The 12,511-nt window shown below is 33.4% G+C and overlaps 1 protein-coding gene across 1 annotated transcript; it reads right to left on the bottom strand.

Annotated features, from left to right (window-relative positions):
• Positions 1-8,380: 8,380 nt before the first annotated feature.
• On the bottom strand, positions 8,381-12,202 carry F5B22DRAFT_450186 (P-loop containing nucleoside triphosphate hydrolase protein). Its single transcript, XM_047971952.1, has 5 exons — positions 11,973-12,202; positions 11,634-11,668; positions 10,656-11,388; positions 8,807-10,582; positions 8,381-8,750 (listed from the first exon to the last, which is right to left on the bottom strand). Exons 2-5 carry the CDS (start codon positions 11,639-11,641, stop codon positions 8,733-8,735), a joined length of 2,535 nt encoding a protein of 844 aa, XP_047826724.1. The 5' UTR covers positions 11,642-11,668; positions 11,973-12,202; the 3' UTR covers positions 8,381-8,732.
• Between the last annotated feature and the right edge of the window lie 309 nt (positions 12,203-12,511).

Genomic DNA, 12,511 nt, shown 5'->3' with positions numbered 1-12,511 from the left:
TTATTATATAATTATAAATAAGCCTTTATTTATATTATTTTTTATATAATAATATTTTAAATTAATTATTAAATTAATATATTATTATATAATAAGCTATTTAAATAATAATAAACTAATATTTTTATAATATTTTATTATTTATAATTTATATTATTATAAAAATTATAATAAATTTATATATTCCTATTGCTTTTTTATAAATATTACTTTATTAATATTACTTTATAATAATAAATAATATTTAAATTCCTTAACTTTAATATATATATTTAAGTTTTTTATTAGTATTTTTTTTAGCTTTATTAAATATAAATATATAATACCTTTATTTAAAGCATTTATAATATTTAAGGAAAGATTTAAAGGTTTAAATAAATTTTCCTTTACTTTTAAGCAATAATACCTATATTATTTTTATAAAATTATAATATATAATAGCAATATATATAAAGCTTTTATAGCCTTTAAATATTACTTTAAAAATATTTATAATATTAATATATAATAATTTTAATAAATAAATACCTTATTAGAATTTTTTTAAATAAGGTATTTCCTTTATTTTAATTTAAATATAATATTTATATATATAAATTAATCTTTAAAGCTTAATATATTTAACATTTATTAATTTTTTAATCGAAGATTTATTAATATATTTAAAATATTTATACTATAATATAAATTTAGGATTAAAAAGGAAGTAGGTAATTAAAGCAATAATGGTAGCCTTAATATTTAACCTAAATTAATCAACTATATATAGGCTATTATATTTTATACCTTTTAAAAACATATTATCCCCCTTTAAAGCATAAGCTTTATTACTTTAAAAAAGGAATTTAATATTAAATTCTATAAAGTATAATATAAAGATTAGGTTTATATTAATTATTAAATAATAAATTATATTCCTTAATATAATAGGTTTCTTTATTTTATTAACTATATTAATAAAGGTATAATCTTTATATTAAGTTAATTATATTATTAATTTATTAATTTTAATAATTATAAAGTATAATATAATATATAAATTAATAAAGTTAATTAAATTTAAAAATATAAAAACATTAATATTATTATTAATAATTAATGCTATTTTTAATACTTTTATAAAGCTATTAGTTTAATTTTTATTAATAATAATAAATAAAGCTTTTATAACTTCTTTTAAATAATTATTCTTTAATATATTATTTAAAAGTTTTCTTATAACGCATTTCCTACTTAACTTAGCTACCCAATTAACCTAGCTACATTTTTAACCTTTATATATACATTTAAAAATATTTCAATAATTATTTATACGATTAATTTAAACTAATTTAAATTTAAATCGTTAAACATTTTTATAACATTTTTACAAGTTTATATATTATAGCTAGGTTTGCTATAAGCTCTATAACGTTAAATATAAATCTCCTTCCTTTTTATATAACAACTACCTTAACGTACAATGCAATTTTTTACCTTAAGAATACCCCGTACCTTTATTTAATCCTTAATATCTTTAATAATAAAAGATCCTTTACTTTATAATTTAATTTTTTTTATATAATAACGTTTATTAAGCTTATAATTTATTTTACAAAAGCTTTTAACTTTCCCCTTTAATAATATAAAACAATATATAACATTAATTATACTATATATAATTTAGCTTAACCCTTTAATAATAAATGTAAAAAAGTTATTTTAATATTATATAATCCTTTATTTAATATATTTAAAAAAGGAATTAACTTTGGTTAAGTTATTTAAAGTTATAATTATATAAAGATTAAATAATATTAGGGATAAAAGGTTAACTTAAAGTATAACTGGACAATTTAGCTAATTAATAATATAATTTAAATTATATAGCATTAAACCTACTTTTTTAAATCCCCTTTATATATTATTTAAAATAATTGCTTTATTAAACATATAAAGAAATATAGTTATAAAATCTTCCTTTTAAATATAGGTAATATATGCCTATATAAAGCTTTTAATTTACTTTTTATATAATCGTTTTAAAAGGCTAAATACTTTAACATTAAGTAGTTAAAAGCGGTAAAAAAAATAGGGAAGTATATAAAGGGTAATAATATTATTTTCTTTATAATATAATTTAAATTTATATAAATAATAGCTTTTATAACTATTAAGGAAAAAAAAGCAATAATATCCTTTTATATAAAGCTTTATATATTTATTAAAATGCTTAATTTAATTTATAGCTTATTTATTTATTATATAACTATTTTTTATAATTATAATTTTCCAATTATTTAATATATTATTATTTTTATATTAAGGCGTAAGGTAATTTTTCCCTATTAAAATAATATATAGTAAAATAATTTAACTATATAATAAAATTATTTAAATAATTATAAACCATTTTAAATTGCTTAATTAAATAGCTTATAGTTTTTATTTATATTTAATTAAAGTTATAATTATTTTAAATATAATTTTACTTATTATAAATTTAGTTTTATTAAAATTATAAATATTTTCTTTTTAAATATTATTTTTATTTATTATCTTTTATACGAAGATAAACCAAATATGGTATTTAATTAAATTTTCGTTTAATACCCATTAATAATTAATTTTTTAATTAAAATACGTTTAAATATTTAAAGTTCGTTATATAAAGTTTAACGTTTAATTCTTTTTAACTAATTTTTAACCTTATAATACTATTAATTAATTAGCTATATTTTTTATATAATTATATAAAGGTAGAAATAATTTTGCTATAAAATTAAAAATATATTATATAATTGATTATTCTTCGTCCGGAATTAATTAAGCTTTTAAAGGTAATATTTTACTTATTAGTTTAAAACCTTTCGTTTAAAAGGCAAATATTATATAAAGAACATTATAAATAGTAATAATATATTAGATAAATAATTTTAAGTTTCGTTCAATAGCTTAAAGTATAAGCTATAGGTTGCTTTCTTTATAAAGGGTTTTTATAATTGTTAGTGGAAAAATAAGGGATTTTTTTTATATGCGTATAAAGGTTAAAAATGTAGCCAGGTCAATTAGGTAGCCAAGTCAAGTAGGAAATGCGTTAGCCCTAATATTAATATTTTTAACATTAAATTTATTTTAAAAAGTATTACCCTAAGGTAACTTTTATATAAATCCTTTAAATATTAAAAACATTAAGTTAAATATAATATTAATAAAGTTAATAAAAATAAATTAATTTATTAATAATAAATAAGCTATTAAAATAATATATTTAAAAAATTTAATAATAAATAAAGCTTATAATAATGTTTAAAAGGATATAAAAAATATAATAAAGTTTACTTTTCTTTCCCTTTTTATATTTTTATCCCTTTTAAATCTTTTTACTTTATTTTTATATTATTTTATTTATTATAAATATATATCCTTATTTTAATTTAAAGGTTTAAACTTAAAATAAGCTATAAAATAAAAAAGAGGATATATTTTATTATAATTAAAATATACCTTCCTTTTATTATTAAATTATTATCTAAATAAAAAAAAATTAACTTTAATAATTAAAAGAGTAATTTATACTATTTATTTCTTTTAACTTTATTTAAAGTATAATATTATATTAATTATCTCTTTTAAAGTAATTATTATTTATATTATAATTTTAATTATATTAATAATTAAAATTTTAAAAGTATTAATTTCCTAAATTATTAAAAAAAAGTTAAATTTAAATTTAAAACTATTAATAAATTTTTTAATAATATATAAATATAGTTAAGTTAAAGTTAAATTAAACTTAATTATATTTATTTAAATCTATTATAATATAATAGTAAATTAAATAATATTATTAATAGATTTAAATATTATTTCTTTTTATTATTAATAATATTATATAAATTAAGCTTTTCTTTTAAACTTATAGTTTTAATATAATTTATTTTATAATAAAGCAGATATATTAAAGGGTTTTATTCATATAGGTTAAATTTATTAATAAGTATTTTATAATAGTTTACTTTAAATTATAATATTAATTATATTACATTTTTTAAACCATTTATCCTTTTTAATAAAAAAGGTTTTTTTACCTTTTCCTTCTTTTTATTAAAGCGCTACCTTATAAAGCCCTCCTAATAATATTTAAATAAACCTATTTATATTAAATTTTTCTTATATATTTTAGCTTTATTTTAACTATTATTTTAAACTATTAAAAAGGGCTACCTTTTTAAACTCTTTAATATTATTTAATAATATTTTAATTAATTATTAATATTATAAATAATATAATAATAGTTAATAGGGTTAACTTAATTAATTTAATAAATAGATTAATAGTTATAAAAGGTTTTATAATATAGGGTTAAATAGTAATTAATAATTCTTAATTAATTTCTTTTTTAAAGTTTAATATTATAATATATTATTAATATAAATCTTTTAAAAAGGCATTTAATAAAAAAGGATTTATAAAATAATTATTTTAAAAGTTTTTAATTAAAATAAAGGATAAATTTAAATTAAGGTTTTTAGCTTAAAAATTAATATTAAAAAAAGGGATATTAAAATTAATAAAAAAGTCCTTTAAAGTAATTAATTTTAAAATTTAATAATTAGGTAAAATATTAACTTTATAATTAAAAAGATTTTAATTGCTAAGCATTAAAGGGTAAAAGAAAACTTTAAATACCCTTAATAATAATAATAAAAATAAAGGTAATTAATTAATATAATTTAAATTTAAATTAATATTTTAATTACCTATGTTTTTTTAATTAAAAAGGTATTTAAGCTATATTAAAACTTTATATATAAAATAAGGAAAAGTTTAAATATTTAAAAAACGAATAATATTAAATACTTAAAGTTATACTTAATTATAAAGGTTATAATAAATATTTAATAATATTTTTTTTATTAAATATTAATAATATAATTATAATTATTCTTATAATTATTAAAAAGAAAAGGTTAGGTTAAGAATTTTTAAATAGTTAATTATATATAATTTGCTTAACTTTTATCCGTTTTAAAGAATTAATAAGTTAAAAATTCTTCCAATTAGCCTTTAAAGCTTAACCTTATTAATTATTATTTAAAATAATAATATTTTAATATAATCTTCATTTATAGGATTAATAAAGTAAAATTTTAACGTATATTATTATTTTATATTTATAAATAGTAAAAGGTTAAAAATAAAGTATAATTTTAACCCTTAATAGTTAAAAATACATTTAAGTAAACATTTAAGCTTATAACCTATTAAAAGTAATATATATAATCCTATTAAATTATTTAAAAGTTTAAGTTATAATACAATTATCCGGCTAGATAAAGGTCTTATATATAAATTCCTAACATTCCAGTATATGGAACGTAAGTATTACCGCCTTCCCTTTCTGACACCCTAGAGGTGAAACCGCATGACAATAGGTGCTGATGTAAATGGCCCCTTTGGATGGATAATGGCTAATATCGGTTTTTAGATTATTGTCAACGACGATCTCAGTTTCGCTCTTTGCGGTTATCATCCGTAAAACGGAAAGTCGAATAGGGTAGAGATCCGTGGCGACTCTACGGCTTTCCGATGTAGCGCGAAAGTGTGGTGAACATGCAAGGTTGCGAATGCATATTCATTCTTTTGGTGAACTTGTTCATCGGTACGAGCCGGTCTCGGTAGTATTCCAAGATAGATATTTCCTATATAAGAATCTTCAATTCGGGCAGTAGCTTGGAAAACAAGGGGAATTTCATTAAAGACGCCATGATGATCTGTGCGGAAATAAGCTAAAATAGCCCGTCAGGTCGGAGAAGCATAAGCGTTGGGAAGATGGCGGGAGAGTGTTGGAGATGGACGCAGGTTGGTAGCAGGTAGAGTAGTGATGGAGTGCTCTTTTTTATTAATTAATTCCTTTTTTAATTAAATACTTTAAATTATAATAAAATTAATATTAAAAAATAAAGAAAGCGGTAAAAGGTAATTAAAAGGGATATATATTAAATAGGGTAATATTATTCAGGGTTAAATTTTACCGGTCAACTGCTTTATCTTCTTTTAAAACGGTTCTTTAGGGTAGGATTGGGGCGCCAAGGCCAAAACGGAGCGCCGGGCGGCTAACGGCTAGGACCTACCCGTATAGCGCCGGACCCGGGTTTTAGTCAGCAGATATGCTCGTACCGATGTTGGCCATATTGCACATTACTGGAATTATTCACGCTTCTTTATTCCCTCCCTTCTGCGTCACGATCAACTACAAGCGTATTGATAATGTCTGATGGACCCGAAGATTAGGAAAGAACCGCATGATACGGAAGACGGCCTTGACCACCACGATAACAAGCTTGTGGAGGAAGAATTCTGGTATCGAACCCAATTTTGCACATCATAGTGGCTATACACCTCGCTCATCACTCCCCATAGAATTGAGTTCATACAGTAATTTTCAAAAAGAAAAGGAGGGAAAGAGAGAAGAATACGCATTCAACTGTTTAATCGAACGGTAAACACCCGCATATCAGATGATTTCTCAAGAGAAAAGAAGGAATCTCCGAGGCAGACTATCCGAAAAAGAATGACAGACAGGCAAAGACAAGAATACCAGCTAAGTAAGATGTGGTTTCCAAAGTATTGGACTCTGCACTATGCGTGATCAAAGCATACATCAGTTGATATAAAAGAGAAGAAGGAAGGCAGGAAATTTCATTGCATTTAGTTGCTTGGGAATGATGCTATGACTATTCGATGCAGAGTAGGTAGATCCTCAAATGACTATAAAAAAATAAAACAAGATTTTAGAAGCTCCCAGAATCGAACTGGGTCCTTTGGACCATTGAACCCTCGTACGAAGCTAACGGTTGGTCCAACGTGCGCCACTACACCAAGCATCTTGTAACACGGTCTATTCGGTGTAGTTGTTGCAGCGCCGGCGGTACTTTCACAGCCGGGCGAATAGGATAAAGAAGGTCCTTTCCGTGCTCGGTCATACATCTTCTGTCAATTCCTCCGCGTTCTCTGGCGTTGGCTCTCCGTTTCCGCCGTCTCGTGGGCTTCGAAGAAATTCTAGAATCTTCACCTTTTGGATTACGTTTCGTCTCCTTCGTGGCGTTAGCAAAGAACTCGCGGGCATACCATTAGTTGAGATGACGAACTCGGTGCAATCGTGGCAAACCTCCCTCTGGCAGACAAGAGGGCCTTAATAAACCCTCAATCTCTCTTGTTGTGCAGGGGCAAACAGGGATAAAAAGCGGACATAGCAAGATCACCAGCGTTGAGAAAATAGAGGGCAGCTATTTAATAGCAGTAGAGCACGCCCATCGCGATGGATAACTTCTTTCCTTCATATCTGTGTACTTCCCAGGTAGGTAGGTACTCAAGTAGATTCCAATATACCCAGTCTGTAGAAAGCTGTCCCCTTACAGTGGGCAATTGCGGTGTTGATAACTAAGTACCTAGATTAAGTAGAAGCCCTGTCTTCTCAGCGAAGCCTACGTCACGGGTAGCAACACACATATTTCTACCTATGCTCAATTCCATGTGCATTCCATGTGCATTCTGACACCAATTTATTAGAAAAGTAGATGCACCTATTCCTTGAGCAATTATCAGCTTAATACATTCTCTTCGGTTTCAAGCTAGAGGTAGTAGTTGTATTAAATTGTAATTGTATTAACTTCTGGGGAATCTTGATGGGGGAGTATCGAGAGCAAGGATTCGGTTATCCACGCGCCGCCGTGTGCCACAGTCCCCATCCTTTGGGGTATGGGGGATTCCAGTTTCGGATGCCAGAACCTGGAGGCTTCCATACCAACCAACACTTCAACATTTATACGCACAATAAACCTCAACAGACCAAAAAAAATCCGAGAGCTTAATCCCACAAGCACGGCCTTCACACCCTATCCTCCCTCCCTCAACTCTAAAATTCAACCCAGTCCAATCAAACACAGCCAACGCCTCCGCAAACTTCTCAGCACCTATCATCACAAAAACCAAAAGCCACCAACACATTCACAACAGAGTGACCCAACGCAGGTAGGTAGGTAAAGACATATCTCAAGCCCAGACACAAAGATCTTCAAAAAGCCTCGCAAAACATAATTTCTTATCACATAGTTATTTATTTTCCTCTCCTCTCTCTCTAACCCCCTTCTCCTAATATAATAAATCTCAGGGTCTCGTTGTCCTCACCGCACCATCCCAATTAACTCAGAACCAACAACATCACGTAACCAGCATTAATTATACCCCGGGATTCTTCCACGCGTCTACCATGTCCTCACCTTTGTTTTCTATCTTCAGCTCGAATGAACATAGCCCTTAGAACACACACGATATATGAGACTACTTTTCTTGTGATTACAGTATTTCAAAGCAATAGATCCAGCAGCTATGTTGTACTATGCGTCGTCTATTAGTATTCGCATTCTATCATTAAAGATATAAGGATAACTACCGAAGACATATCAGACATGCAAATCATACATTAGGTATGTTCTTAACTCATTATCAATTGTCCTCGAAACTACAGGTAAGCCAGATGGATGGAATACAAGCTACAAAGTCGCTACAAAGGGTCATACCAAGTGCCTTTGTCTACCTTTTCAATCCCACACAGGCTCAAATCAAGCCTTGCCAACCTCGAAGACCCCCCATCATCCCCAAACGCGCCAGCAATGCGTCGAGCCGTCTCATGATATTCGTGAAAATTGGGATGAGGTTGTAGTCTATAATCAAAGTGCGGAATCTTTTATAGCTTGTCATAGTACTACAGTCGCGTGTTAGTGCATTGCAAAAAATAGTAAAGAAACAGGGAAAACTTACGTTGCTAACGTCTGGTACCTCGATCTTGATACCCTTGCGCTTCCGCATCGTCTCGACGACCTGGCCGACCTTGGAGGTCTTGTCGAGAGGTGAGCCACCGGGCAAGAGTTGCCAGTGGTCGAACACCATCTGAGGGAAGGCCTGGCCGGAGGTGGCCTGTCGGAGATCGGCGTTGAAGCCGAAGGACTCGGCAATAGGGAGGTAAGCCTTGATGGTGAACAGAGGAGTACCAGGGCGCTGCTCCTCGTTGAAGACGTGACCTCTTCTACGGGTCAAGACACCGTAAACACCGCCCATGGCACTCTCGGGTACTTGAATCTCGACCAAGAAGACAGGCTCTTGCAGAGCGGGATCAGCCAGCAGGGTAGCAGCGTAGAGCACACGTCTGGCAGTGGGGATGAGCTGACCACCGCCACGGTGGATAGCATCAGCGTGCAGAGTAACATCAAGGATGTTCCAGCGGACGCTACGGATGGGCTCCTCGGCAATGGGACCTTCACGGGTAGCCCACTGGAAACCGGAGACAACAGAGTCCTTGATTTCGTTGAGGTATTGCACGGCCTTGGTCTGGTCGACGAGCAAGTTGGCGCCGGTACCATCGGGACCGAAACACCAAATCTTACGGGCATCAGTGACATCCCAGCCGAAGTCGTCAGCTAGTACACGGGCACGAGCCTTGAAATCGTCACGGGGAGAGATCTTGCCATCCTCGATGGTCTTAGCCAACTCCTCGTCCATGGGCTCAGCAACCATGTATAGACGGTTGTGCTTGTTGGGGGACTTGGAGAGAGCAGTGATGGACGACTTGGCACTGACGGTCTCACGGTACTGGACGACGGGGTCGGAGAAGATGAGGGGAACACCAGCGTGGTCTTCCTCAAGATCCTTCAAGCAGATCTCGAGGTGAAGTTCACCAGCACCAGCAACGACGTGCTCACCAGACTCGCTGGTGGAAGTAAGGACGCAGGGGTCGGACTTGGATAGACGCTTGAGACCTTCAACAAGCTTGGGAAGATCCTGGGCGTTCTTGACCTGGACGGATCGGGTGACGACGGGTGATACGGAGAACTTCATGACCTTAAGGTTGTGGGCGGTTTCAAGGGTGGTCAGGGTACCGGACTTGAGCAAGAACTGGTCAATACCAACGAGACCAACAATGTTACCAGCAGGCATGTCATCAATGGGCTCGACCTTGCCACCCATCATCAGAACGGTACGCTGGATGGCCTTAATGAACAGGTCCTCCTTCTTGCCAGGGGTGTAGTTGGGACCCTGGATGCGGACCTTGATACCAGACTTGACTGTACCGGAGAAGACACGACCGAAAGCGTAGAAACGACCCTTATCGGAAGTGGGCACCATCTTGGAAACGTAAAGCATGAGGGGACCCTTGGGGTCACAGTCACGGATACCAATGGCAGCCTCGTCATCGATGGGACCCTCGTAGAGAGTCTCAGCACGGTACTTCTGAGCTGTGACTGGGGAAGGAAGGTGGAGGATCATCATCTCCAAAAGGGAGTCGGCAGCGGGCAAGAATGTTCGCATGACGGCCTTGAGGAGCTGCTTGCCCTCCTTCTCCTTGTCCTCAGCAGGAAGCTTGAGGTCGAGCTTGGAAAGCAGGGTGGCGACCTCTTCCTTCTTGAAGTTCATGACAGCGGCGAAGATCTTGAAGATGGGGTCCAAGATGAACTGGTTGAAGGCACGCTCGAGCTGTTTGCCCTCGTGGGTACCCTTGTTGGTCCACTTCTTGGTGGCGGCGTTGAAGTAGTTGTCACCCTGGGAAAGCATTAGCAGTCTAGAAGGAAGGGCGTTACTGCACACATTGACGTCTATGACATTGAAAACTTACCCAGAGACGCTCCATCATCTTGTTTCGGTCGACACCGAACTTCTTGGCGTAACGGATGGCGAACTGGCGGATGGTGAAGGCCCAGCCGTGAAGACCGGAACCGAAGGCGACGGTTCCCTTCTCAGGGTAGACCTGGAGGTCGCCCAGGGACTTGTCAAGGTAGGTAGAAATAACGACGTTGACGGACTCGATGGTTCGCAAGAAGGTCTGGTACAAGTCCTCCTTGGAAACCTGGAGTTCGAGAAGAGCACGGTCAACCTTGTTGATGACGACAACAGGCTTGATGCGCTCAGTCAGAGCCTGACGCAAAACAGTCTCGGTCTGGACGCAGACACCCTCGATGGTGTCGACGACGACAAGGGCACCATCAGTGACACGGAGAGCAGCAGTGACTTCAGAAGAGAAATCAACGTGACCGGGCGAGTCAATGAGGTTGATCAAGAAATCAGTACCATCGGACTTTTGGCCGACGATGTCCTTCAAGTCCTCCTCGCTGGGAAGAGTACCGTACAGGGAGATAGCCGTAGACTTGATAGTAATACCACGTTCCTGTTCGTCGGCTCTTGTATCTGTGGCTCTCGCATCACCAGCCTTTGCGGTGGAGATAATACCGGCCTTAGCCAGCAGGGAATCGGTCAAGGTGGACTTTCCATGATCGACGTGGGCAATGACGGACATGTTACGGACATTGGTCGGCTTGTCCATAAGCTGCCGGATCTCGTCAATCGTGAAGCTGTCGAAGAGTGCATTGTCAGCAAAATTGTCGCGCGCGGCGAGTGTAGGGTCTTATCTCCGAGCGGGGTATGTTGGATTTTTTTTGGTCAACTTTTCGACGCTGTCTCCAAGGTGTTTCGACACTCAAGACAGTGAAAAGTAGAAGATCAAGACAGCCGCGGAGTTCACCTCCGGTTGGCACAGCAAGATGAGAAAGAAACGCGACGATGAGGATACTCATGAGGAAGCATAGAGAAGACTTACTTGACCATTTTGGCGGTGTTTTGATGGTAACTCTACTGCAACGGAAGGTTAGCGACTAGAACACGTCTCTCTTGAAGGCAATGGATATATATGTAAAATCCAGAGGTGAGCGGGGTGAATGATGAATGATGGGCCCCGCTGCTCGTCCCTTGTCGTCTTCAAGAAACAAAACAAGAAGAGAAAGAGCTAGAGAGTTAGAGGAGATAGCGAGGGAGAGGAGAGAGGGAGGGAGAGAGAGAGAGAAGAAGAGGACGGCGGTGACGACGACGACGAACCTAGAAAAAGGAAGTTAAAGCAGAGGTGGGAGGAAAATGCACTCGCAAGCAAGCAACCACCGACCAGCTGTGGGTTGTTGCGGAAGGCAAGTATGCGACAAGCAAGTTGGGAGAATGCAAAGTGCAAGTGCAAGTTGCAAGTTGCAGTGGGTAGGAGCAGGAGGGAGAAAAAAGAGAAAAGGAAAATTTGTAATATACGGTAGGTAGGAGGAGTAAGTATGTATCATACGTATGTAAGGTAAGTACTGGAAGTAGAGAGGTACAAGCGGCGGGTTAGAGGGGCTGAGGGGCAACGACAGAGGCAGAGCACTGGCAGAGGTAGAGGTAAGAGGGGCAGACAGACGGGTGGCCGGGCCCATCGAGGCAAAAAAAAAAAAACCTTGTCGCTAGCAACGGAAGGAGGGGTTAATGTGAGGCGGGGCAAGTTAGTTCGTACTCAATTAGGTACACGGTATAGTACGTGAAGCACTAGCCCACCGAAGTACCTGGGCACTTGTGGTACTTGTGGTACGGCACTGTAAGAGGTACATCCGTCTGTACATACAGTACCATATGTGTCTGTATTGTGTGTGGCTCCATCGAATTGAAATTCGAATCGTGTGT

The sequence above is a fragment of the Xylaria bambusicola genome (genome assembly GCF_022495145.1).
Source record: "Xylaria bambusicola strain CBS 139988 unplaced genomic scaffold F5B22scaffold_57, whole genome shotgun sequence".
NCBI lineage: Eukaryota > Fungi > Ascomycota > Sordariomycetes > Xylariales > Xylariaceae > Xylaria > Xylaria bambusicola.
This window is presented reverse-complemented; position numbering and strand designations above follow the sequence as displayed.